Source organism: Scatophagus argus, chromosome 4 (assembly GCF_020382885.2).
Source record: "Scatophagus argus isolate fScaArg1 chromosome 4, fScaArg1.pri, whole genome shotgun sequence".
NCBI classification, from domain to species: Eukaryota; Metazoa; Chordata; class Actinopteri; family Scatophagidae; genus Scatophagus; species Scatophagus argus.
Window position 1 is genome coordinate 222,501 of NC_058496.1, and position 26,458 is coordinate 248,958.

The 26,458-nt window shown below is 45.8% G+C and overlaps 3 protein-coding genes across 11 annotated transcripts in view; all 3 read left to right on the forward strand.

The window, feature by feature from the left end:
- Positions 1-4,241, forward strand: part of LOC124057845 (dynamin-1-like) — a 22,176-nt gene extending 17,935 nt beyond the window's left edge. For 2 of the 8 annotated variants that reach the window (XM_046386423.1, XM_046386427.1), the window contains one exon: positions 1,147-2,620. In XM_046386423.1, coding sequence (XP_046242379.1) covers positions 1,147-1,207 — 61 coding nt within the window. In that variant the 3' untranslated portion in view covers positions 1,208-2,620. Of the gene's footprint in view, positions 1-934; positions 971-1,146; positions 2,621-2,890 lie in introns of those variants that run through there. The other 6 variants (XR_006843170.1, XR_006843169.1, XM_046386426.1 and 3 more) reach the window with 6 other exon arrangements.
- A 1,438-nt stretch (positions 4,242-5,679) lies between these two features.
- Positions 5,680-17,679, forward strand: LOC124057849 (rap guanine nucleotide exchange factor 1-like). Its single transcript, XM_046386439.1, has 23 exons — positions 5,680-6,078; positions 6,171-6,313; positions 8,776-8,972; positions 9,051-9,207; positions 9,693-9,976; positions 11,020-11,137; positions 11,467-11,527; positions 11,904-12,026; positions 12,106-12,267; positions 12,573-12,781; positions 13,331-13,380; positions 13,462-13,603; positions 13,677-13,755; positions 14,328-14,412; positions 14,773-14,865; positions 15,194-15,382; positions 15,464-15,548; positions 15,620-15,714; positions 16,107-16,185; positions 16,382-16,483; positions 16,896-16,993; positions 17,104-17,244; positions 17,349-17,679. Exons 1-23 carry the CDS (start codon positions 6,051-6,053, stop codon positions 17,482-17,484), a joined length of 2,856 nt encoding a protein of 951 aa, XP_046242395.1. The 5' UTR covers positions 5,680-6,050; the 3' UTR covers positions 17,485-17,679.
- A 122-nt stretch (positions 17,680-17,801) lies between these two features.
- Positions 17,802-26,245, forward strand: pomt1 (protein-O-mannosyltransferase 1). Of its 2 annotated transcripts, none has more exons than XM_046386440.1 (20): positions 17,802-18,395; positions 20,635-20,759; positions 20,892-20,998; positions 21,083-21,133; positions 21,216-21,362; positions 21,573-21,681; positions 21,832-21,888; positions 21,997-22,090; positions 22,272-22,427; positions 22,509-22,639; positions 22,724-22,819; positions 22,886-22,978; positions 23,111-23,207; positions 23,356-23,448; positions 23,573-23,693; positions 23,800-23,897; positions 24,064-24,177; positions 24,281-24,407; positions 24,886-25,062; positions 25,717-26,245. In XM_046386440.1, exons 2-20 carry the CDS (start codon positions 20,647-20,649, stop codon positions 25,890-25,892), a joined length of 2,157 nt encoding a protein of 718 aa, XP_046242396.1. In that variant the 5' UTR covers positions 17,802-18,395; positions 20,635-20,646; the 3' UTR covers positions 25,893-26,245. The 2 variants fall into 2 exon arrangements, with proteins under 2 accessions (XP_046242396.1, XP_046242398.1); XM_046386442.1 differs by having other exon boundaries at positions 20,638-20,759; positions 24,886-25,063; positions 25,721-26,245.
- Positions 26,246-26,458: the final 213 nt, after the last annotated feature.

A 26,458-nucleotide genomic window follows, 5' to 3' on the forward strand; every position in this document is an offset into this window, starting at 1 on the left:
AGTGTGGTAAAGACTTTACTGTGTCCAGTTTGGTCCAGTGGACATCACAGTAGCTATCTTTCCATCATCCAATCATCAGATTCAGATAAAATCACAATGAAATGTGAGCATGTCATTTTTGAGCTGATGTAAACTGTTACCGTGACTCAGCAGATTCTTGTGTCATGTGTTTTATTAGCAGATTGGACCCAAAGGTTAGCCACACAGTGTTTTATGAGTGCATCCTCTTCTTCTTTGTTGGTGCTGTAGAACAAAAACAGCGATCCACAAACAACCTACACAGACATGGAAAAGAAAGCCTGGTCTTTCTTTCTTCCCCTCTTCCTCACTCTGCTCATTTTTCTCCTTTTCATCCTCACACTTCTGTCCAACACATGACGTCTGGTTAACATCGAAGGATCGATCCCACATGTTGGGAAATGTGCTGTTTCACCTCTGTGAGTCCACTACAGAGAGACGTCCTGGATGTGTTTAGCCTAGCTTAGCATGAAAACCGGAAGCAGAAGGAAACTTTGCAGAAGGAAGCGTTGATCTAGCAAAAATAAAAACTGCACCTTTTAACCACGAAACTCATTACAGCTGATTAGATAAACTGATAAACTGGGACAGAAAATTCTTAGAGCCAGGATAAGAGTTTCCCTCTGCTTCCAGTCATTATGCTAAGCCAGGCTCAACATATCCAGGACCTGTCCCTGGATACCCATCCACCTGGAGCCATGTCTGTCTACCTGTCTGTCTCTCTGTCTGCCTGTGTATCTTTGATTAACTCTCTGTCTGACCTGTCTACCTGTCATCCCTCTGTCTGTCTCTCTGTGTTTGTGTGATCCTGTTCTAACAGTACCTTAAAAGGCTAAACAGGAAGCTCAGGTGTGTCAGTGTGAGGGCAGGTGCCCCCCCCCCCCCTTATATTGACCATATATGGTTATTCTTTCAGAATCTCTATCAGTGACCAGTGAGGAGTCCACCAATGGTACGTCAGCTGTCCGTGTGATGTCACTGTCTCTCTGTGTGGTCCATCATCCAATCAGATCACTGTCCTCGCCATGTGACTCTCCCTGCTCACCCGGCATCATAGTTAGCTGTGTGATCACCAGCACCATCGACCTGTTACTGACAGTGTGTCTGTCTGTCTTGATTTGTCTCCAGTCGGAGGGCTCCCGCATCTCCATCTCGACCCTCCAGAGCAGACCCTGACTCCTCCCTCTAACACCCACAGGTCATGTTATTAGGATGAGTTCTACCTGCTGTTTTTCACCTTGCTGTACTGCCACATCAGAGGCACCAGCTTAAGTTTTCTTCTGTCATTTTTCCTGAGATGATGACAGAAGTCATCCATGTCTATACCCAGTCCACACCTTGTTTTCTACCCTCTGCTCTCCTGTTTCGCGTTCTGGCTGAGACCCAGTTGTGATCATCGGCGTGAAGATGTACATGATTCTGTATGTACCCTACTGCACATTTGTGGACGTGTGCAGTTTGAATGTACATTAGAACCCAGCTGTACTCAGTACTACTCCACTGACCTCACCTCTGTTCTACAAATGTTTTCTTTGCCAAAAATAATCTTTCTTACTAATTCCAGAGGTGCACAGCTGGTCCTAACCAGCTCTGACTGATTCTGATTCTGACTAGTCCCATCTGTTTCCTCTAACTCACCAGTTCCAGTATCTGAATGATTTTGACTGGTTTTAACTGGTTCCACTTTATTCTGGATAGTTCCAACTGACTTCAACCAGTTCTGACCAGTTGGTTCCAACTGGCTCTTATCATTTTCATCTCATCTCTCTAAATTGTTTCAGCTGATTATTTGTTTTCTAACTTGTCGTAACTGGTTCAAACAGACTTTGACTGGTTTCAGCTGGTTCCAGCCTGTTGTGACTGGTGTGAAATGTTTCTAACCTGTTCAGACAGAGAACTGGTCGTGATTGATGTGAACTTTGGTTGTTGTCTCTGACTAGTTCTGACTCGTTCCCATGGGGTCTGGCTGGTTCCTGCTGGTTCTGACAGGTGTTATTGACTGACAGGACCCTCGAACCTCCTGCCTGTTTACCTTTCTATTTATTCAGTGTTGTTCTCCTCTTCTCTCTTCTCTTTCTTCATGTTTGTTTTTGTCAACAACCCCCCCACCCAGTCGTCCCAGTAAAGGTAGTCCGGCCCACGGAGAGAGCCCCCAGTCTTCTGTCGAGGGTTAACCTGAACCAAGTGTGTGTTTTTGTTTCTAATGAACTGTTCTAATGGTATCTACTGATGCTGTGTTACTGTGATTCTTAGTACTACTAATAAGAGTGATATTAAGTATTAGCACATTATGAATATATAGCAAATGATCATCAAAGTACTACTGCAATATTGAGTGTATAGATATATCATCCAGCTGTCTGTCTACCCAGCAGAGTGAGACAGGTCGTCTGCCTGCCTGTCTGCTTCCTTACTGTTAAAAGAACCGCTCACTTCAGGTTTATAAAGTACTGTAGAAGCCTCCAGAGACTGTGTCCATGTGAAGACCTCTCATTTGTCTCTGGATATTCAGACTGCTCTGGGATCAGTTCTGCCTGCTGTGTTAGCTAGCCAGTTAGCAGCTAGCTGCATCAACTGCTGGAATAAAATAATTTCGTTCTTTCTGTGAAGCTGATGAGACATTTCTATGCTGACATGTTGCATTGTGGGAACATTTCTTTACGGTGTAAAGTTTACATATTGTTTTAAGTGATATATTTATTCATCTATTTATTGATTTATTTATTATCTTAATGTTTTCAGTCAGTTGATGTTTCTTAAAAAACACACTCAGCATTGTTAGCTGTCTTCCATTTAAACCAACTCTAACAGTTTCTACTGTATTCTACTCCTGTTCTCCCGTTCTGTTCTACTGATTGACCTCTTGTCACAGCCATCAGGTTCCATCTGGTTCCAACCAGTTCCACTGCTAATTTGGACTAAACTGGCTCCACCTGTTTCCAGCTGCCTCTGACAAGTTGTCATTGGTCCTCCTTGTTATCAGCGTTTAAACCAACAGACTCAGTTATAGTAAACTGTCAACAAAAATCTGTAATGTTCACAATGTGATTACAGCAGTCATTTTATATAGAATTAGGATTAGCTTTATAATTTGGCTCTAATTAATTGGACGTAACTAATCTGAAATGTACCAACTAGACCTCGAAGTTAAAACAGAGCTGTAAATCACAGAAATCTTGTCAAAAAACATACATGGAGGTTATAAGGGAATAGAAAAATAAAGTGACAGTTCAGATCACGACATGATTCTAAAATCAAAACAGAATTTGTAGCAATAGAAAGGAGTTGCTTCTGAGATTTGTCTGATGTCTTTAGTTTCAACATTTTATGAATGTTTTCTGAGTTTATGAAAGTGCTGTTTCTGGTTGTTGGTGAACGAATCCAGCAGATGAAAACGTTGCAGGAGACTTTGGTCACAGCACAGTTAGCAGTCAGATGTTTGCAGCTGTTTCAAGACACCAGCTGTTGACTGAACGTGAAGCACAGACCGATCTAATCTGAACTCTAACTGCTCATCTAGCCATTCTATCTGTGTATGCTGTTCCTGTTGTGGTGATTCTGTAGAGTTGTTGAGGTCAGAGTTGCGTTCAGCACAACATGTGCTTCACTGCGTTTGTAGCTGTCAAGTGTGAGATTAATGTCAGCATGAAAGTGAAGCTTTGACTTGGTAGTTTTTCAGTAGTTTTGAAGTGTTTTATGATTTGGATTGTTGGTAAATCCTCAGTGAAGTGTTGCAGCAGTGTGTTTGACGCAGCTCAGCCTCCTACACACACACACACACACGCACACACACACACGCCTGTGATTGTGGATAGTTCACTCTGTGGTAACATAAATGTAATGTTTACAGAACCTATGAAGATAATAATGTACCATATTTATGTGAGGAACGTATATATAGATCTATGAAACTGAAATATGCAGCGGCCCAGACTGTAGTGTGTATGTTTGTGTGTGTATGTGTGTAGTTTTGTTGTGTATCTATCAAGTGGTCAGGGCCAATAGTGACATGTTGACATGAATAAAGTTTGTGTGAATGAACACGAAGAGTATCCAGTGTGCTTCATATTATGAGACAAAACTGACTCAGCTAAGTCTGAACTGAAACCGAACACGAAAACATGAGATCATCATACTGGACTCTGCTTGTTCTTCTGATCATCCCTGATGTTTAACTAAAATCTCTTCACTTTTTCCACATTCAGAAACTCATCAGTCCACCAGGCAGCAGAACCTCACCAAATGACTCAGTAACTGACTCCTCCACTCACCGATTAACAGACCCGGCTTCATCAAAGAAACTGTTCTTTGTAGCTGATGGGGACATTTTGGATTTTTGGCATCACAGAAACATGTTTTCAGTCTCATCTCTGGGTGGGAAATTAGCGACAGAACTGTTCTAACTGAAGAATTTCTAGGAAGACTTAGGACTTAGGAAGCCCTAAATTCAAAATAACAGACAAAAATGGCAACACTGCAGTCGTCAGGTCTGTTGACGTTGACTGTGAACATTAACACTGTGATATCATGACAGAAAGTGAAGCTAACTGCTGTTAGCCTCTTAGCTTCTCCCAGACCAGGTTCTCTTTCAGCTGAGGGAGAACACCTGAGGCTGAAATATTTTGTAGGTGTCCGCATGACGTAACATGAATATGTAGATTACAGTGAAGCATTAGACAATGCAGGCCACCAGAGTACAGCTGAATGCTGTGAAGATGAAGATGAATGAAGATGAAGATGAATTTACTGCTTTTATCCTTTTGGTGTGTTGTGCCTGATGGTCTGCAGCTCTGCATCCTAACCTTCTGCATCTGTTCTGCTGATCTGGTTTGCAGGCCAAAACTTGATGGAGAGTCAGGTGGTTTGTGTTTGTGTTCCTGTACAGGCAGGTGTGGTACCTCTGCATCACCATAAGTTCTTCAGTTAGGGCAGTTCTGTCGCTAATTTTCCACCCAGGGATAAGATAGAAAACATGTTTCTGTGATGCCAAAAATCCAAAATGTCCCCATCAGCTGAGTTCAGCCTTTGATGAGGCCCCAGAGTCATGGTCAGTTAAGGGGTCTGTTAATCGGTGGGTGGAGGAGTCAATTACTGACTCAGTTGAGTCAGATGAAGGCAGCGGGTGTGACGTCCTGATGCCTGGTGGTGCAGACGTCCTCCCTGTGTGGTCTGCTGTTTTTGGTACTTTGGTTCTCCATCAGCCTCTGTGCTGGTTTTAATGTCATCGCTCCATGTGACTGTGGTCATGTTTGGAGGTCTGGTGTCTGTGATGCGTGTTTTGTGCTTGTGGTGACTGACTTCTTCGGCTCTGGTTGGTGAATGTTCCCGTCTGGTTTCTATATAGATCCTCAACTTAACATTTTACTTCAACTGACCAAAAGAAAAATTCTCGTGTTAGCAGACACTTAGTTTTGGTGATCACTGAGTCCGTTAGTATCGAGTCATTTTACTCCTTCATCGTCTCAAGGTCTTCAGCAGAGTTTACGCTCTGTTCCTCAGCCCAGCCATCTGAGCTTGAAAAAGTTTATTTAAACCTCACACTCAGAGCATCTGATTTTTCGTGTGTGTGTTCAGGTTTGACTGAGTTAGGACTCTTGAACTCAGGATATCCTGAATTTGAGACGTGAATGAGTGACTTGCCTTGATTTATTTGCTGTTCATCATCAAAGAGGAGCTGATCTCATGAACAATGACAGATTTTAGAGACTTTATAATGAAGGCGGCTCCCAGGACTGCCTCCAGCCAGCAGGTGGTGCTGCTGGGCCTGCCATCATCATCCTCATCCTCACCGTCAGGACGGACAGACATGCTCACTGAAATAGGTTCAACTTAGACAGAAAGAGGAAGAAGAGAAGGAGGAAGGAAGACAGACAGAAGCGGAGACAGAGGGAGAGACAGAGCAGCAGTGCAAAGAGTAAGAGAGTAGAAAACTGAAATACTTAAGAGAGACAGGAAGAAAAGTGAGAGCTGAAAGACATGAGGCCAAAACTGTCTCTCTGCTGACACTGCCAGCTGTCTGTCCTTCTGCAGACATGTCCTCCCGGCCAGAGAATAAGACAGGTGAGCTCTTCTCATCCTCCTACTTTCTCCTGTGCTAACTGTTAACCACCACAAGCTACACAAAAGCTCTTCTTCTCCCTCTTCTTCTCCAGCTTCTCAGTTTGTGTCTCTGACACTGAAGCTGAAGGATAAACTCCACTCTCAGAAGATCAGACGCTCCGAGCGAATCAAACACACCCCGACGTCGAGACTCAAACCAGCTGATCTGAACCTGCAGGAACACACACAGGACAAGGTACGCACACGCACTTTAATTAGTTAGCTTTAATTACATGATGTGGCCAAAAGTATGCAGACACATGATCATCGCGGTGTGTATGTTACAAAATGAGAACATATGACAGAACCACCAGCTGCAGCTCAGACCAACAGGTTGGAACATACATGTAATATACTGCACATGTAAGCAGGGGTAACATGTTAAAACTTTAGAGTTACTTTTAGATGGATTTTGTTATCTCAGCATGGTGCCAGATGTTTCCAGCTGTTTCCAGAAAAAGTGCTGTCAGCCTGAAAAGCTGGATTAACTGACTCATGGACTCAAGCTTAAAACTAATTAAACACATTTCCAAGAGGTGGATATTGACAATGATGTCACAGAGGGAAATAACAACCTCAGTCGTCCAATAAGTAGTGTTAGAAAGACGGTCCTGAAGAGTTTCTCTGGGGGGAGAGACAGGAGAGGGGGGAGAGGAGAGACAGGGAGATGGAGAGAGACAGGAGGGGGGGAGAGACGGGAGAGGGGGAGAGGGGGAGAGACAGGGAGATGGAGAGACAGGAGAGGGGGGAGAGGGGGAGAGACAGGAGACGGGGGAGAGGAGAGACAGGAGAGGGGGAGAGAGACGAGAGAGGGGGAGAGGAGAGACAGGGAGATGGAGAGACAGGAGAGGGGGGAGAGGGGGAGAGACAGGAGACGGGGGAGAGGAGAGACAGGAGAGGGGGGGAGAGACGGGAGAGGGGGAGAGGAGAGACAGGAGAGGGGGGGAGAGACGAGAGAGGGGGAGAGGAGAGACAGGGAGGATAGAGAGAACAGTGCAGAGCAGGAGCAGCAGGATCCAGGCAGGGCCATGGAGGGTTCTGGGTCCAGCAGCGGTACCAGGCCTCAGAGGGTAGGGGGAAGGAGATTCTGGATCCAGCAACATGCTGGAAAGTGCTGAGAAAAGATGGAGCACAAGAGCTCCGGGGGAGAGGACGAGTTAGTGCTGTACCAGTGATGGGACATGATGAGTGAGTCCTCCTGCTCTGAAAGCTCGGGGTCTGAGGATCTCCCCCAGCTATCTAAACCTATAGCAGCATCACCAGGGGTTGGTCCAGGCAAAGCCTGAACAGTCCTAACTATAGGCTTTGTCAAACAGGAGGGTTTTAAGTCTACTCTTAAACACAGAGAGGGTGTCTGCCGTCTGAACTGAGGCTGGTAATTGGTTCCATTGATACCTGAAGGCCCTGGCTCCATATTTACATTTGGAGATTCGTGGTGTTACCAGTAAGTTTGAATCTAAGGAACGCAGCAGAGGGCTGATATGGTTCAGTGAGATCAGTGATATATGATGGTGCCAGGTCATACACGGCTTTGTAGGTCAGGAGGAGGATCTTAAATTCTACTCTAAATGTTACTGGAAGCCAATGTAGAGAGGCCAGCACAGGTGAAATGTGGTCACGCCTCTTAGTCTGAGTCAGGACACGAGCTGCAGAGTTCTGAATGAGCTGCAGAGTCCTGAGGGACTTTTTAGGGCATCCTGACAAAAGAGAGTTACAGTAATCCAGCCTGGAGGTAACAAACAAACAAACAGAAGACTGACACAGACTACCTTTCCCATAATGAAGTGTCTTTCAATATATAAGATGAGTCTTTCAGACTCTACACCTCCAGTTTGTAACACACACTGTGAGAACCCTGTGGGTTGATGACATCATCAAAGGTGAGTACGAGTTCACACATGCAAGATGGCTGCCATGTGCTGAGATATTTGCATGTTATTTTCACTGACATGGCGCCGTTAAATTAATGAGTGTCTAACACTCTTTCTACCGGACTGTCATGGCCGCCTACCAGCATGGTAGGCTGATGCTAACACCAACTGAAGCAGAGATGAGATAGACTCCATTATTCCAGATGTCCAACACCAGGCTGAGGACCTGTGGTTGCATGAGGGAACCAATCCGGAAAACCCGGTCAGTTCCATTCCATTGCAGAGGTCCTGGTCCACAGCTGAAGGAGAAGCTGAGGGAAAAAATCCCTCGTGCCCAAACTGACCAACAGGTTTAACATCCTGAATGAGCAGGAGACTCACAGTCATCACATGACCTCCCGTATCTCCCAGGTCCCAGCTGCAGAAATGGTCTTAACCCTCCTCACCTCCATCATCCAGGTCCTCCTTCAGCTCAGAGTCAGAGACGGGACTGTGGGACGCTGTGGACATTGTTGCCATCATAAAATCTCACCACGAGGCTGACAGTAACATCATCCACTTAGGGCTGAAGATACAGCAGAACAGCGTGACTTTCCACACGTCTTCAGCTCAGTTAGTGCAGTTCATCCGAGGATCAGTCTTCAACTTCCACAGGCTTTCATATAAATTTAGCTGTTTCTAATTTTTGTTAGTATTATTTCATTAGTGTTTTTATTACTTTACAGTTTTTACTTTATTACAGGCTACAAATGACTAATTTACATTTTTGTGTGTGTGTGTGTATCAGTCCACATGTGTGTTAGCGGACCAGCAGCGGGCCGTCATCAGCTCTCTGCAGTATTTCAAAGCTCTGGTGGACAGACTGGGAGTGGACAAATTAGTCCTGAACCAGTTTGTTGTGGGTGGACTGTTGGGTGGGGCATCCAGCAGAGTCCTGGAGGCGGTCCAGAATTTGGTCCAGCTGGAGCCTTACCTGCACAGCAGGTAGGTGACACTGAGGTTTGACCTGATTCTCCAGGACTGACCTGTCTTCTGACCCATCCGTGTCTGTCCTCTCCATAGTAAGACTGTCTCCTCCTGCCTCACTCGTCTCTATCAGTCTGTGGCCCAGCTGATTCGCTGGGTAGATCAGGTGATGCTTCAAGGTGTGACCCATGACAACAAGGAGTCCACAGCAAGCGTTACCGTGGTGATCAGGGCTGTGCTGGACGGAGTGAAGGTGAGGAATGAAAAGGAAGATAACTGAAGACAAACTGAGCTGTCTTTGAGTGTAGACTCGTTCCATTCTGTTTTTTCATTCCTGTTTGTCTTCCTCTGGAATCATGTCACTTCCTGTCCTACTATTTTGTTCCCTTCTTTGTGTCCATTTCTATTTTGTCCTGTCTGACTTGTTTTTTCTTAACCCTTGTCTCATCCCTTTCTGTTCTATATTGTCTCCTAGCTCCTAGTGTACTTTTGTGTCCTGTCCCACCCTGGACTCATCTTTCATCTTGTCCTGTCTTGTTCTCTCCTGTCTCCTGTCCTGTTTCTCTCATTATAGTTTGTCCTGTTATTTTTGGGCTGTTTGTTTTTGTTTTATTGTCCATTGGCATCTTGTCCTACCTTCCTCTGTCTTATTTTGTCTTCTAGTTGTTGTCCTCTCCTGTCCATCCTGTACTGTCTAACCAGCGATTGTTGTGTTGTAATCACTTGCTTGTTGGTCAGGAACTGGTTCGATTGGCTGCGGAGAGACAAGATGGCCCTGTCCCCTTATCTCCAGTACAGTCGCAGTCTGCTGTGGGACAGCCAGATGGATTTATTGACCAGCAGACATCAGACAGAATCCCTACCTGCCAGAATCCAGAGGAAAAGGACAATGAGGAGGGGCAGGATGAGGAGGAGGTGAGGATGGAAAAACGGAGGGAGGACCAGACAGTTTTGGCTCCTCCTAAACCCCCAATTCCCTTCCCAGAGGCCGTCCTCCACGTGTCCCCCTCTCATGGACTGAGGTAGGTCTGACCAGCCCCCACCCAGAAACACCAGCAGATTCAGTGAAACACCATCAGTATGACGAGGGTTTGTGCTAATGAGGAGCTGATGAAGGCTCTGAGCCGTCAACTCCGTCAGTGAATGAAGGAAACCAGACTGAGAGGAAGAACAGAGCGTCATCACAGTCCGTCCAACAGCTACAGAGACGTTTCAGATGCCAAAACATCTGCTGGCTGTCATCAAATAAAATAAAGACTTAGAAACAGAACGAACACGTGAGGAGCGACGTGTAGCATCATATATGAAGCACGTGGACAGCAGATAACATGTTTGGATCAGTTCTGAAAACGTTAAGAGTTCAGTTGTTTTAATGAACCTCTGCTGTTCTCGTGCTGTTACTTTCAGTCTGACGAAGTGAAGAGCAGAAATAGAACTGTGGATGAAACAGGAAACAGAAAACTGAAGACATCACATGTCACCCCCACACAAACACGTCTCTGTACTTCCTGTCTCTATGTTAACTGCACCACAGCAGGAAGAAGAAGAAGAAGAAGTGAGAAAGACAGTTTCATCCTCTTTCTTCCTTTTGAGTCAAATCAACAATTTTATAACATGAGGCATTAAAATCCCAGCAGGTCACGTGACCTGACTGCTGTTCAGACAAGAAAGACAAACAAGTGGAGGCTGTAAGCTGCCCCCCATCTGTTTCTGAGACGAGTTCCACCTTCTACGGGACGCTCGCCACTGTGGTTAGCATCGTTAGCTTCAGGATGTTAGCATGTCTCATTTCTTCTCAGAGCAAGTATTCTGTGAAAAGTCATACAGAATCAGTTCATTCAGACTAATTCATGTTATATTACTGCATTATAATGACTGATTCACTTGTGTTCATCAGTCCAGCATTTAATGTTTATTACTTATCTGAAGTTATCAGATAAATGTACTGCAGTAGACAGCAGAAAGCAGCCAGAAATGGAGATTTGAGTAAAATCATTAAATCTGTCTATCTGCCTGTCTGCCTTTCTGTGTGTTGTCTGCCTGTCTGTCTGCCCACCCCCCCAAGTCCCCCAGCACTCCCGCCTAAGAAACGTCAGTCAGCAGGCCCCACCTCCTGCAGGGTTGCCATAGTAGCACCAATGAGACGAGAGCCTGCAGAGGACAGACAGGTTCAACAGTTACAGGTAGGAAGTTCTTACAGTTAATTTATCATCATTACACACTCTCAGCCAAAAATACTGCATCACTAGAAGTACAGGATATTAAAAGTATCAAAAGTATCAAAAGTAAAAGTACTCATTTAATGTTGTCAGTGTGGAGCCACCAGAGAATCTCTGTAGTACTGCAGAGTACATCAGTCCTGTAGTACTGCACCACATCACAGAAGTATATTTTTATGCCAAGATAAAAAAGGTAGTGCGGCCCAAATACTCAAGTAAAATAGAAAATACACTATTAATATATATGTGTGTGTGTGTGTGTGTGTGTGTGTGTGTGTGTGTGTGTGTTACAGGAGGATGACTGTTTGAGGCTTTGCACTCCGTCTGCAGACTCTGCTGACAAGGCACACTGTGGTAATTCACACACACACATTTCCAGTCAGCAACACAGTGTGAGTGACATCACTTTGTGCCTGTTGACAGAAACAGGAAGTCGTGTTTGGCGTTTCTTCCTGTCAGCACTGAGGTGTTGAAGTGAGATTCACTGCTGCCTCCTGCTGGACAAACATTGCAGTACTGTCAGTACTTCTACCACTTGCACTTCAAACTGCAGTATCAGACTTTGACTGGCAGAAGACAATGTGTGAAACAGACTTCCTGTTTCAGCCTGTTTTCATGGGTTTACTTTGAGTTTATGGCTCGCAGTAACACAACAATCATGTACCACAGTGAGCTGGTCTGAGATCAGTGAACAGATCAGCCTGTCTGTGTGTGTGTGTGTTTCTCTCAGAAGAGGATCCAGACTATGACTTCCTCCACACTGACCTGTCCTCCTCTGACTCACTCCCTCCTCTTCCTCACCCTTCCTCACTCCCCCCTGCTCTGCCAGAGAAGAGACGCCGCAGTGCTGCAGGTGGGGACACTCCTGAGATACCTGTCTGTGTGCTGTCCGTCTCTCTGTCTGTCTGTCTGACTGCTGATCTGAATCACAGGCGAAGCCAACTCTGAGGCCTCCCCTTCGTTTGGGTTTGACTCCACCCCTCAGGAAAAGAGCCACACCCACTGCAATGACGTCACCGGTCCTGATGAGTTGCTGTCCTCCCCTCTGTCCCCCAGCAAGACGCCCCCTCCCCTCCCTGAGAAGAAACGACACAGTGAGTCATAACAGGGCAGTCTGTAAGTCATCAATAATCCACCAATAATTGTGAGTGACAAGCAGTATCATTTTGTCATTCACCTGGTGCGGCTCATCAGCCAGGTGAATATAAAGTTTACAGGTGAATACAGAGCATGAACCAGTGCTCAGATAAGCCAGGCTAGCAGTTTCCATCTGTTTCTAGTCTTCATGCTAAACTAAGATGGACTGAACAGATGATGATGAACAGAAAAATCACATCTGTCTGTCTGAAACGCTCTCCAATCTGTCTGTCCTCCTGCCTGTCTGTCTGTCTGTGTTCAGTCCAGCAGTACCTGCAGTTCTGTTCTTCGTACAGTGTTCAGTCAGCAGCCGTGTTCTACCAGCGGCCTTTGACCTCTAGTCAGCGACACAACAGCAGGCAGAGGGAGATCGAGACCAACTATCAGCTTGCACATACACACCTTGACGCAGACCTGGACACACAGCCAGACTCAGCTGTTCCAGTCCTGCCACCAAAGAAGAGACAACAGGTAAAGAGCAGAGAGACAGGTGATGTCACCTGAGCTCTTGGCTGCTCAAAGAGAAACTTGAAACTTGAAATGACTAAGAAACTGCAGGTCAGACTGAAGTTACAAACAGTGTTTGTGTTCAGAAGAGAAAGTTGTGAAAAACGTTCATCCAACATTTTCAAAGATTGAAATCAACCAACATTCACATTCAAATCAGAGACAGAAGAAAGTTTAAATGTAGGAATGATGAAGAGACATTCGTCTTTGATTTGGCTCACAGGATGTGGTGGCAGATACTAGAGCTGTCAAAAGAAGCAGAAACAGTGACAGATTTTCTGTCCTGCACAGACGTTAACGTCATTCCAGATGTGTTTGTTTCTCCTAATCAAAAAGAACAGAACTGTCCTGTTGTGTGGACGCCAAGGACAGCACAAGGACCAGATTATTTTCACTGAACTGGCTTTTTGTTGTTGGGATTATTATGGTCTGCTTCCTGTAGTTCTCGTTAGCCAGCTGAGGTCATCATGAGACATTATTGAGCTTTCATTTATTTGTTTTTGTCATCATCAGGATTCAGCTGAAACTGACAGTCAGTATGAAGAGAAACAGAGCACAGACAGGTGAACACACACACACACACACAGACATGTCACAGCCTCACACACCAGCACGGGGGTCAGTGACGGCGCTCTGTTCTGCAGCTCTCAGAGTGTCCAGCGGGGGGCAGAGCCCGGCCAGAGGAGCGTGGAGCAGCAGAAAGAGAAGGAGCAGCAGGAGGACCAGGACGAGGTGTTACTGACTGATCAGCAGGAGATCCTCCACAGACTCTTGATGAAAGCTGAGGTACAGTCCTGATCTCTGACCTCTGTTCATGTAGCCCGCGTGCCCGGTCCTAACTGTCCTCTGTTTGCGTCAGGACGAGGACGGGCCAGACATTAAGGCAGCCTCTCCTGAGATCCTATTGGTCTATGCCACAGAGGCTGACAGCAGCAGTGGTAAGTCCTCGTCCCGGTCAGCCCGTTCCTTAAATCACAGATGTTCGCCTCACCTTGTTTTGTTTGTCTAGGATCAGTACCTACATACTTAGTCCATGAAACAAGTCTGTACAATAATCAGTCCATCCACTAATCATAACTCGAGGGAGTAAATAATCTTTTTTCTTTTTCTCTTCTGTACTGTGTACAGCTGCAGGTACTTGTTTCCTGTGTATTTATTCTTTCTGAATGCTCATCCTTCCCTTATCCTTGTATGCTTTGCATCCTCTATATCCTGTTTGCTGCTGTAACACTGTCATTTCCCAGTCATGGGACTCTTATCTTATATTATCTTATCTTTTGACTCATCAGCATGAGACAGAATCAAACTGACCACCATGTAGTCTCAAGCTTATGGACTGTGCAATAAAACTTTACTGACACTGTGCTGCTCCATCATTGACCCCCCCAAATCAACCAGAGCTTCACTTGCCCCGAAGCAACACACGGTACTGTTTTCACCAAAGAAATCCATACAACATGCAAACAAACTGACAGCGGTGAAATGTGTGTGTGTGTGTGTGTGCATGTAGATCAGGACCTGTACCGTGAAGCCTTCCTGTCCACCTACAGGAGCTTCATCAGCCCGAATGATGTCATCAGTAAACTCCAGCTCAGATATCCTCCACCTGTGGACATGAGTTCTCTACGTCAATATTACAGATTCCTTTACCAATAATATGTCAAACCACTAACACACAAACAGGTGCGTCCAGGTGGAGCCTGAAATGTGACAGGTGATCGGTTTTCAGAGAAGACATAAGCAGGAAGAGGCTGACAGACCTGGAGGTCAGAAAGAGTCTTCTTATGCGGACGATCTCATACTTTATGTTTCAGACTTTCTTTGTTCTCGACACGTTCACCTGTCCAGGTGTTTCACATTAACTTGTTAAGATGGCTGATTACCATAAAGAGAAGCAGCTTGATGAGAGCTCCAGTACAAATTTGAGTTTTGTGTGAATCTTTAACCATAAACACATACAGACACCTGTGTGAGGGACGTGAAACTGCAGACCACGCAGCTGCCAAGAAGACTTTTCACCTGCTTGTCACTGTGGTCGACGAGCTATGGTGAGACACACACCTGAACCAATCACACGCTTTGTTTTTCAAGCTTATCATCTTAATAATGTCATGATCTGGAGAAAAAAAATGTTGATCAGGAAGGTAACTTCACCACAATGCTTAAATTCAATCACTTCTGTCAGTTCTGTTTTATTGTCTCCGCCTTAGAGTGGTGGAGTTTTCTGAACACACTAGTTGGTTTTCGCTGGGACAGCTTCACACTGTAGAAATAATGAAAGGTTGTATTGATTGTACTGATGTGACTGCATGGAGGGTCTGTCCACCTGCTCTTCACTGGTGGTGGTGAAGTGAATAATAATGTTTGTGATTTCAGTGCGATGGAATTGGACTCTGATTTGCTGCTGCTGCTGATGGATCTGGTGTTCAGCCTCCTCACTGGTGGAGAGCTGGGACTGGCTCGCATGCTACGCTCCAATATCCTGTCCAAGATGGAGCAAAGGTGGCAGCTGATTGGCTCTCCTCAGGCCCTCCGCCCACTCGCAGCCAGGGGCGTAGCTGCCAGGTAAGCTTTGACTGCTGAGATGACTGATAAGAATTTGATGCATTCTGGCATCAACGTGTCTCATGTCTTGTTCCCTTTCAGACCAGGAACGCTTCTTGACTTCAGGAGTCTGGATTTAGCTGAGCAGCTGACTCTGCTGGACTCTGAGCTCTTTTATAAGATTGAGGTACAAACTTTAACCATCATCTTTCACTTGTTCCAGTTTCTCGGTCTGTCTCACCTGTCTCACCTGTCTAGCTTCCAGAGGTCTTGCTGTGGTCCAAAGAGCAGAATGAGGAGAAGAGTCCTAACTTGACACAGTTCACCCAGCACTTCAACAACGTGTCCTTCTGGTAAACACAACACTCTGTAAACTCATCACTGAGAGTTCAGCCGGCTTTAAACAGTCCCGTTCAGACCTCATCCACACTGAGCGTCAGGGTGTCGCGTCTTCTGACAGCAGAGCCCAACGTTCGTCCCAGAGGACGGTCATCGTGTTGACCTCAGTCAAAGTGACAGAAACAGTAAAGTATTGGACAGACACACAGCTGACCAATCACTGAGTGAGGTGGGTGAGTCAGACCGTCAGACATTGTTGGACGAAGCCCAGCGATTTCAGGGTTAAAACGGGGGGACGAGCACTGAGGCCTCAGGCGCAAACTCTCTGACATTTCATCTTCACACAGCTCAGTTCAGTTGTTGGTGAGTTGATGATGACCAAAGCTGTGTGAACATGTGGTTCCAGGGTTCGTTCTGTCATCATGCTGCAGGACAAACCTCAGGACAGAGAAAAACTGCTGCTCAAGTTCCTGAAAACCATGAAGGTAAGCACACGCAGGTGGAATGATGTACTTCTGTCAAAGCAACATTGATCACGCAGCCTGATGGGTTGTTGTAAACCCAACAAACTCAAGCCATGTTTCGTATCAAGGATATTAGCAACATGACTCCTTAAAACATTGTGCACAAGCTCATTTGCAGGTGTTGTATGAAATATTAACTGGCTGACTGTTCCTGCAGCACCTGCGGAAGCTGAACAACTTTAACTCATACCTGTCCATCCTCTCAGCGCTAGACTCCGCCCCCCTGCGACGCCTGGATTGGCAGAGAAGCACCTCTGAGGTGTGTGTGTCTTACTGATTAGTCTCAGACTTATCTCCACAGCTGTGTGTCAGCACTGGCCAGAAAACACTCCAGCTTCTTTGGGTTTCTTTAAACCAATCACAGCTGTTTTGGACAAAGTAAAGCTCATGATTCATCGACAGTGCCCTGTCATATGGTGTTTTGGTGGGGAAAGTGGATAATTCTCCAGAAAAGAAAAGCTGCTAACTTGTTTCAGTGTAACTGGTGGCATTGTAGGCTGTGCATGTAGGTTGACAGCTTGAAAGTTGTGAAAATGACAACACATGGCCTGACATTGGCCACCCGACGCAGGTGCTCGATGTCAGGCTCACCAGATACATCCAGTAAATCAGATAATAGTCTTTAATGTATGTGTTAATGAGTCATGTGTTTGTATGCTGTGTGTTTTAAGGCTCTGGAGGAGTACAGCTCTTTGATTGACAGCTCATCGTCTTTCAGAGCCTACAGAGCAGCTCTGGCTGAAGTGGAACCTCCCTGTATACCCTACCTGTACGTTAATATGTTGTGTACCCCACTGTATGACCTACCTGTACGTTAATATGTCGTGTACCCCACTATCTACCTGTCTCACTTACACTCGATTCTGTCTGCCTGTCCAGGGGTTTGATCCTTCAGGACTTGACCTTTGTCCACCTGGGGAATCCTGACATATTAATGACACCACAGGGTCCAAAGATTAACTTCTCTAAACGCTGGCAGCAGTTTAACATCTTGGATACTCTGAGGAGCTACCAGCAAGTGTCAGTTGTAGTAGTACTGGTACTCTTACTACTGTTGCAATTAGCAGTACTGCAGGTTGTCTTCGTCAATGTTCACCTGGATCTCTCTCTCTCTCTCTCTGCAGTCATTACTCTCTGCAGCCTAATGAAGACATCATATCCTTCTTTAATGACTTCAGTGATCACCTGGCAGAGGAAGCATTGTGGGAACTCTCTCTCAGGCTCCGCCCACGTAGTGCTCCACGAGCCATTCAGAGATGACAGGTTAAACCAAGACAAGAACATGCAACAACCTAAACAGTCCCAGACATTCTTACAAACAGATTAGCAAGATGTTAGCTGAGGTTAACCAGGTGTTAACACTACTACCTGTATTCCTAGTGGGTGTGGCTTCTTCCTGTGTCTGACCTTATGTGTTCACAGCAATATTCCAATAAATCACTGTTCTCACCTGTCTGTCAACTCACCTCCTTACATCTGATTGGCCGAGGTAGAAAACTTTATCAGACAAAATAATCAAGACAAAATAATATTAATAATAATTTTATTTGTACAGCTCTTCTGCAAAAACAATGTTCATAAAGTGTTTTACATACAACAAAACCCAAAGCAGCAACAAGAAAACCAAAATATAAAAGGAAATATTTGAGGTAATTCAAATCAAACCAACCAACAGAGATACAGTGAACCAAACTTTATATGTGCTGAAAAATTGTGAGAAGAAATACAAGAGAAATGCTAAGAACACAACGACTATAGCTGAGGTTAATTAACACCCTCATTAATAAAATGGTTCTTCCTCATCACGTGACCAAACGCATGTCATCAAGGACTGATAGTTTTGTAACAAATCATGTGGCAGATTTTCAGTTCATTCATTCAGTCTTGCAGACGAGAGCCAATCACATCTCATCAAAGGACATTTTGAAAGTTATAAAGTCAAACATTAAATCAACGTTTCCATGGAAACGCTAGCTGCTAACAGGCAGCACCAATCAAAGAGCGGAAACATCGAGCTGCTCGGTGTGCAGGCAGCACCAATCAAACATCGAACGGCTGCTGCTACAAATAAACCAGAGAAACGGTGAAGAACAGCCGGCTGGCGGAGGGGCTGAACTCAGTAGTTAACTGACGGGATGGTCGGTTTGAAGTTAACAGAGTGACATAACCAGGTGAGCTTTAGCGTGAGACGGCGGAAAGGTAACGGAGCTTTGAAAACGGTCTCTGATAGCTACCGGCTAAAGCTAAACTGCTAGCTCGGTGTTTAACCTCTGAATGTATTTTTACAGATCAGAAGGTATTCGGGCTTCTGTCACCTTCATGCCTCTGCGGGTCATCATCACAATTATTCATTTACATGTTTCCAGATGTTTAAATGTGTCACAGTATAGCAGCCTTACGCAAACAATAACCTGTCTCACTGTTCTCCGCGTGAGAACCACCTGAGTTGGATTTAAGAAGACTGGAGGTTGGTAAAACAGGTCTAATCATCTGATTTCACTCAAGGACGCCCTCGTCAAACACGTTTGTTGTGAATTAATATGAATGTCGTCTCCATGGAAAAAATAAGCTGGTTACATCGTTACCTGTTGTCACAGTCACTGCTCTCTGATAGAACATACAGTCGTGGAAAAAATTATTAGCCCATCCTTTTTTTCTTCAGTTTCTTGTTCATTTTAATGCCTGGTACAACTAAAGGTACATTTGTTTGGACAGATTTAATAATAACAACAAAAATAGCTCATAAGAGTTTAATTTAAGAGTTGTTATTTAGCCATTTTCCATGGTTTTCTTGATAAAAACCAACAGCTTTGGCACTGGCATTGTACTGCCAGTGCTTTTAGGCATTGCATGTTTTCTTTTCTGTCTGTCAGTCACATGATACACACAGGAGTTAGGACTTGATTGCATAACCATTGTTTTTGATGACTGCAGCCATGCGTCTTGGCATGCCCTCCACGGGCAATTTTCTTTGGTTTTGGGCTTGAGGTTGTCCATTTTGAGTTTGATGATGTTCCACAGTTTTGGAGCGGGCATCAACTCGAAACTGACTGGATTCATCACTGAAGAGAACCTTAGCCCAGTCATCAACGGTCCGATCCTTGTGATCCCTAGCAAAGAGTAACCGGGCCTTCCTCTGCCTTTCGTTGATGAAGGGCTTCTTCCATGCCGAGTGACTTCAGACCAGCTTCAAGAAGTTGGTTTGGAACTGTCCTCGCTGAACAAGTCACATTTCTCCACTGTGCCCACTCATTTTTAAGGTCCCTGGAGGTCTGGTGATGATTCCTGACACAGGAACAGATGAGTGCACGGGCCTCTCGTGGGGTAGAAAAACGTTTCCTGCCTCGACCAGCTAACAATTTGGTATTAGCATGTTTGGCTTGCTTTTTCTTGGTGTACTTGGAGATCTTCAGTTTTTTGGCTACCTGTCTCACACTCATGCCAATTTCCAGCGGTGCCAAGATGGCTGCCTCTGTGGCTTCACATAATTCTTTTGTTTTAGGTATTATGTGAGAGCTGACAACTTCTGAGTTGTGCTACGACTCGAATGTGAGCAATAAACCACTCTAGCCTTTGCATGTGCAGTGCTGTGGCCTCTGATATACCCTGGGAATACAGTTAAGCTTAAGCATGTCAGATAGGACATAAAGTATTATGAGATCAGCTACTGTTCATTGTATTTTTCAGGTAATGTACCTTTAGTGGTACCAGGCATTAAAATGAACAAGAATTTGAATAAAAAAAGGGTGTGCTAATATTTTTTCCCATGACTGTGTAACATGAGATGACACCTGTGATGTTTCCCTCCTGCAGCCTTGACACAGTCAACATGTACACCTTCTTAAAGGAACAGTTCACCTATAAAAGAAAATTCAGTTTTTTCATTCACATTTCTGGAGCTTTGCAAAGGCAGCGTTACAGCTTTCTGCTCAACAACTGAAGAAGGTGGAGATTGTTTTTAATATGTAAAAATAGTTGTAATCCAAGTCTGTAACATTTTTAATTTTGTTGAAGGTTTTGACCTGAAAAGAGTGTAAATAATGTCTTTTCAAATCAGTTTGGGATCTCAGCACTTGGATTGTGCCAGATGAGCTGATCTTTGGGTGAACTGTTCCTTTAAGTCACTATATTGGACATTCAGGTGTCTTCAACAATATACATCAGGCATGTCAAACGGGTCCACAGGAGGGCCGCTGTGGCTGCAGGTTTTCTTTCCAACCAAGTAGCAGCACACCAGACTTGACTCATTTAATCAACTGATCTCCGTCTTCAGACAGCTGATTGGTCAAACGGTGTGCTCTTGGTTGGTTGGCACAAAAACCTGCAGCCACAGCGGCCCTCCTGTGGACCAGTTTGACATGCCTGATATACATAAATGACGTGGGCGTGTGGATGTCACTGCTGTGTCAGCAGCTGTCCGTCATGCCGCAGCTCCCCCTGGTGGTGACGGCTCGGGTGGACCTGGTCCTGCTGCTCGTGTGCCTGCTAGCCCTCTGGACCAGACTGAGCCACCTGAGCTACCCCAACGCTGTGGTGTGAGTGTGTTTGTTTTATATCACTGACCATCCTGTTCTCACACACTCAGACCAACACTCAACCTCAACATCAGAGTGTTGTTGTGTCTCATTGCTGTATAACTGACTGTGTGTGTGTGTGTGTGTGTGTAGGTTTGATGAGGTGTATTACGGTCAGTTTGTGTCCCTCTACATGAAGAGAGTTTTCTTCATCGATGACAGCGGGCCGCCACTGGGTCACATGATCCTGGCCCTTGGAGGTCAGTTACCATAACAATCACACATCCATAGCTGACAGTGTGTGTGTGTGTGTGTGATGACATTTGACTGTGGGTGTCTTGCAGCCTACATGGGAGGATTTGATGGGAACTTTGTGTGGAACAGAATCGGAGCCGGTAGGATGAACATGTCTTAACCAGTCTGATCTGGATTAAACCAGTTGAAGACCAGTGTGAGTGTGTTTGTTTTGTCGCTCAGAGTATCCCAGCAGCGTGAGTGTGTGGAGTCTCCGGTTGCTGCCCGCTCTGTGTGGAGCTCTTTGTGTTCCTCTGGTTTACCTGCTGACTCTGGAGCTGAAGTTCTCTCACCTGTCGGCTCTGGGAGCCGCAGTGCTGCTGCTGCTAGGTGAGCGTTGACATCATCGTCGTCATCATCCACGGCTACAGTGACTGTTAAGAATACCGTTGTTTTTTGTTTTTTAGCTTTCATAATTTCGAGTACATTCGGGTCCTGAGATAAGCGTAGGGCTTTTGAGCGCTAAAATGAGCATGGTGTGTTCAGGATCCTGAGTTTAAACCATTTGATTGTAGATGTTTGTTCTTGTTGATTTTCCAGAGAATTCTCTGATCGTCCAAGCCCGTTTCATGTTGCTGGAGTCTGTTCTCATTTTTTTCGTGTTGTTGGCCTTCTTCTCATACCTGAGATTCCACAACAGTCCCAGCAGGTGAGACGCACCTTCACCTCCATACCAGTCCTCCTGTTTTCTTTTACCACATCGTTTCATGCCTTCCAACAAAACATTCAAACCAATCCAAGCTGAGTTTGTTGACTGTCCTGTGAGTTTAAACAGGTGTGCTTGTTGTTCTGCCCTCAGCTGCTTCAGGTACTGTTGGCTGCTCCTCTCTGGAGCTTCCTGTGCTGCAGCTGTCGGGTGAGAAGCTGTTTTGAGATCAGTGAAAACAGTCAAAGATCCACAGTTTATTATCTGACACACAAACATTACAAAGTTTTGTGTGTGTGTGTGTGTGTGTGTTGTCAGGGTGAAGTACATGGGTGTGTTCTCTTACCTCCTACTGCTGGGCGTGGCCTCTGTGCACACCTGGAGCCTGATTGGAGATCGAACTGTCAGTCATGTGAGTCTGCTGAGCTTGCTCGATGAACATCTTCTTGACACTGCAGATGGGCCTCCGCTTTCCTTTATCTAACTGGGAAGTGCTGCATTCAGAGATGCTCCGACATCCTACCGTTGAGAATCTGCCAAAAAAAAAAAATACAAACTGTCAAATTAATACACTGTGGTGTGTGTGTGTACAGCTGAGTGTGTGTGTGCAGTGTGTGTGTCGTGTTGTGTGTCTGTTGGTCCTTCCTGTTCTTCTGTATGTACTCTGGTTCTACATCCACCTGAGTCTCCTGCACCGCAGTGGACCACATGACCAACTAATGAGCTCCGCCTTCCAGGCCAGTCTGGAGGTAACCACGCACGCACACACACGCACAGGCAGTGGCACTGATTGATTGGTTGATTGATTGGTTCATTGACTCATTTTTTAGGGTGGTCTCTCCAGGATTACTCAAGGTCAGCCTCTGGAAGTTGCTTATGGCAGTCAGGTGACCTTAAAAAGCTCCGCTTCCCAGCCAATCCCCTGCTGGCTTCACTCGCACAAAGCCAACTACCCAATCAGGTGCAGCCAGCTCACTAGCACTGACCAAAGCAGCCAAGCAGAATGCAGTCAGTTTAACTTCCTGTTTCCCGTCTGTGTGTTCAGGTATGAAAATGGGCGAGGCAGCTCTCACCAGCAGCAGGTCACCTGTTATCCTTTCAAAGATGTCAACAACTGGTGGATTATCAAAGACCCCGGCAGGTAGGTCACCTGTCTGTTTGGGGATGTGCTGGGTGATGAGTCCTGTCTAACCTGTCTGTCTGTCAGACAGGAGCTGGTCGTCAGCAGTCCTCCTCGACCTGTCCGGCATGGTGATGTCATCCAGCTGGTCCATGGGATGACCTCACGCTTCCTCAACAGGTAACAGCGCACCTTGTTTGATGGTCTCTTATGATACATTCAAGGACAGGTGCATTCCTCTTCCTCGTCCTCCTCTTGGTGTGTTGATGTGCTGAATTGTGAGTGTGGTGCTGCTCACTTTCTGTGTCACAGTCACGACGTTGCGGCTCCGATGAGTCCTCACGCTCAGGAAGTGTCGGGTTACATCGACTTCAACGTTTCCATGCCGGCACAGAACCTGTGGAGAGTGGTGAGCTGAATGACACCCGTCAGCACATCAGAGCTGTGATTGGACGATTAAAAAAACAAGCTGCAGAACACGTCCCTCAGCTGTGAATCAACACCTGATTCCACACGTGCCGACCTGTGTGTGTGTGTGTGTGTGTGTGTGTGTTCAGGACATCTCTAACAGGGAGGCGGGGTCCGAGTCGTGGAAGACGATCCTGTCTGAGGTTCGACTGGTCCATGTTAACACCTCAGCTGTCCTCAGGGTACTGACAGGATGTGACCACATATGACAGACAGCAGTTTCCTGTGACTGCTGTAAGTGTGTGACCTGCTGTGTGTGTGTGTGCGTGTGTGTGTGTGTGTGTGACCTGCTGTGTGTGTGTGTAGTTGAGTGGTGTGTCTCTTCCAGACTGGGGTTTCCGTCAGTTGGAGGTTGTTGCAGATAAACTTTTCAAAGCTCAAAGCAGCAGTTTGGACTGGACGGTGGAGGAGCACCGATATGGAACCAGTAGGACCTTTAGCCCCCTGGCAGGGCAAACCTCACTGTGTACCACACATCATGTTGTCTTTGCTGCTGTGTCTCACCAGCCTGGTGCTTTATTGGATGTGTGTAGGTCAGGAGCAGAAGGAGAGGGAGGCGGAGCTTCATTCTCCAACTCACATCGACGTGTACAGAAAAATTTCTTTCTGGGCGAAATTTTTAGAACTTCAGGTACGTCACTGAGCGAATCATCACCTTGTTTTCCAATCACAGCTTGATCTCTGCTTCAGACTTTATTGAACAGCAGATGCTAGTTTCTGTTCTGCTTTGGGACACACCAAAAACTACTGATGTCATGGCAGCAGGCTGATGATGTCACATTGTGTTGTCATGGCAGTGGAAAATGCTGACAGTGAAACAGGAAGACTCTGAGCACAAATACAGCTCCTCCCCCTTGGAGTGGATCACCATGGAAACCAACATCGCATACTGGCTGCACTCATCTACCAATGTAACACACACACACACACACTCTCACTCTCACTGCCACTCAGACACACTCACACACACACACACACACACACTGGTTCTGTCATTGACTGTCTGTGTCTCAGGCTCAGATCCATCTGATTGGTAACCCTGTGTCGTGGGGCGTGGCCAACCTCAGTCTGCTGACCTATCAGCTGCTAGCAGCTTTCTACCTGCTGAGGAGGAGGCGGGGCTTCAAAGACCTCCCTGATGGTACACACAGACACATGCACACACACTTTTAACGCACTCTCAGTAGTGAGTATAAAAAAATAAAAAATAAAAAACCACCTATTTAACTCGAGAGAAATACAGATAAATACGAAAGTCAGCAGTGCAGTAACAGTACAGACAAGACAATGAACGCAGTATGGTACAATACAATACAAATGGACAACAGACAGTGTGGACTTAACCGCATCACGTTAAAGTGACAGCGTGGTTAAATAAAGTGGGGGTACGGTTAGTGAAGTGACATTATAGATGGTTTTCAACTGCTCCACAACAGGTTTGACATGTCTGACAGGCGAGATCTGGTCTCAGTGTCACCACAAGTACTGGTAAATAAAAAGGTGTGCGTCTGACAGTTGGAAACAAGCTCGAGTTCCTGCACCGTTCAGCCAGCACACAAACATACTGTATATTATGATGATAGTAATGTCTGTGTGTGTGCGTGTGTGTGTCTTTCCAGATGTGTGGTCTCAGTTTGTGTGTCTGGGATGTGTGTGTGTTGGTGGTTGGTTGGTGAACTTTGTGCCCTTCTTGCTGATGGAGAAAACTCTCTTCCTGTATCACTACCTGCCTGCACTCTGCTACCTGTACCTGCTGAGCCCTGCCCTGCTGGAGCACACGCACACTCACCTGCTCAGGTATATGTGCGCGCGCACACACACACACACACACACAGTGCTGTGTATATGTTGGGTGTGTCAGGCAGAGATTTCTTTCTGTTCTGAGCTGAAAAGTTTGTGTTCACAAACTGAAACTGAAATGTGAGCAGTTAACTTTGTAACATGTGGATGTTTCTGTGTGTGCTGTAATGTCACGGTCTTGCCACTGGGTGTCACTGTGCTCCTGTGTGCACCAGAAGCGTTACGGTGCTGTCAACCCGAGCTTCACTTTCACTTCATGCTGATGATCCTCGAAAGCTTATGTTCAGGGAAACAGACTCTTCACACTTTCCAGCAGACAACAACAAGGTTTTATTTTCCTGAGGTGTTACAGGTGAGCTAAGTGCTGACATATCCAGGCTCCACACTCTCAGGTGGCTTCCAGCTGTGGTTTCTGCTTCGTGCACGTCACGGCGGCGTAGACGCTCTCGTCAGTCGTTCCTGCGACAGTGCAGTTTGACATCATGAATGGAACTTTCCTCATGATGATGTCTGGGTGCCCTGATTCGAGGTCCCTCATTGGCCACAACCAGAAAAGGCACATTGACAGAAACATAAAACCTCTGATGTGTGGTTGGTTGGTGCGTTACGTTTTCTGTGTCACATGCTCATTAAATCTGTCTGTCTGTGCCGCAGTGCCACACACCAACGTGCGCTGCGTGTGTGCGTGTTGGCGGTGTTGTCGTCGGTTTTCCTGTCATATCGAACCTTCTGCCCTTTGACCTACGGTAACCCCGAGCTGTCCGCCAATCAACTGCAAGGACTGAAGTGGAGAGACTCCTGGGACATCCTGTACCGCCGCCGGTAGACAGACAGACGAGTACTCTGTCCGTGGTCCTGATCACATGCTGACGCCAGGTCCTGTGATCTGACAGATCTTGAGAGGAGGGACCTGAACGCACCATCAGGTGTGTGTCTACTGGACGAGGAGCTTCAGACCTCAGAGTGTGTTGACACAGTGACTCAACATATGTAAAAGCCTTTTAATGTTAGCAGTTTGATTGATATGTGACATCACACGTGTCACTTGATGTTGGCATGAGACGGGACTAACGTCTCAAACGAGATGCAGTGGAGTCTTGTACGAAGACCAGGACTAACAGTCTGAAGTCGGAGTCGCTTCAGGCTGAAAATAAAATCCAAACAGAACAAACTGTAAAACACAGCACTTCTGTTCTGACGTGCGTCTGGCGTGTTGTGTTCACAGACTGTGGATCAGGTGGTAGTAAAGAAACAGTTTGGTCTCAACATGAACAAACCAGTCTAAACAGTGAGAGCACATCATAACAAAGAGTTAAATATTAGTATTATTAAAGAAGAAGGTCAACTGCTGCTTTTCAATGTACGTAATAAATAATAATTTTCTTCACCAAT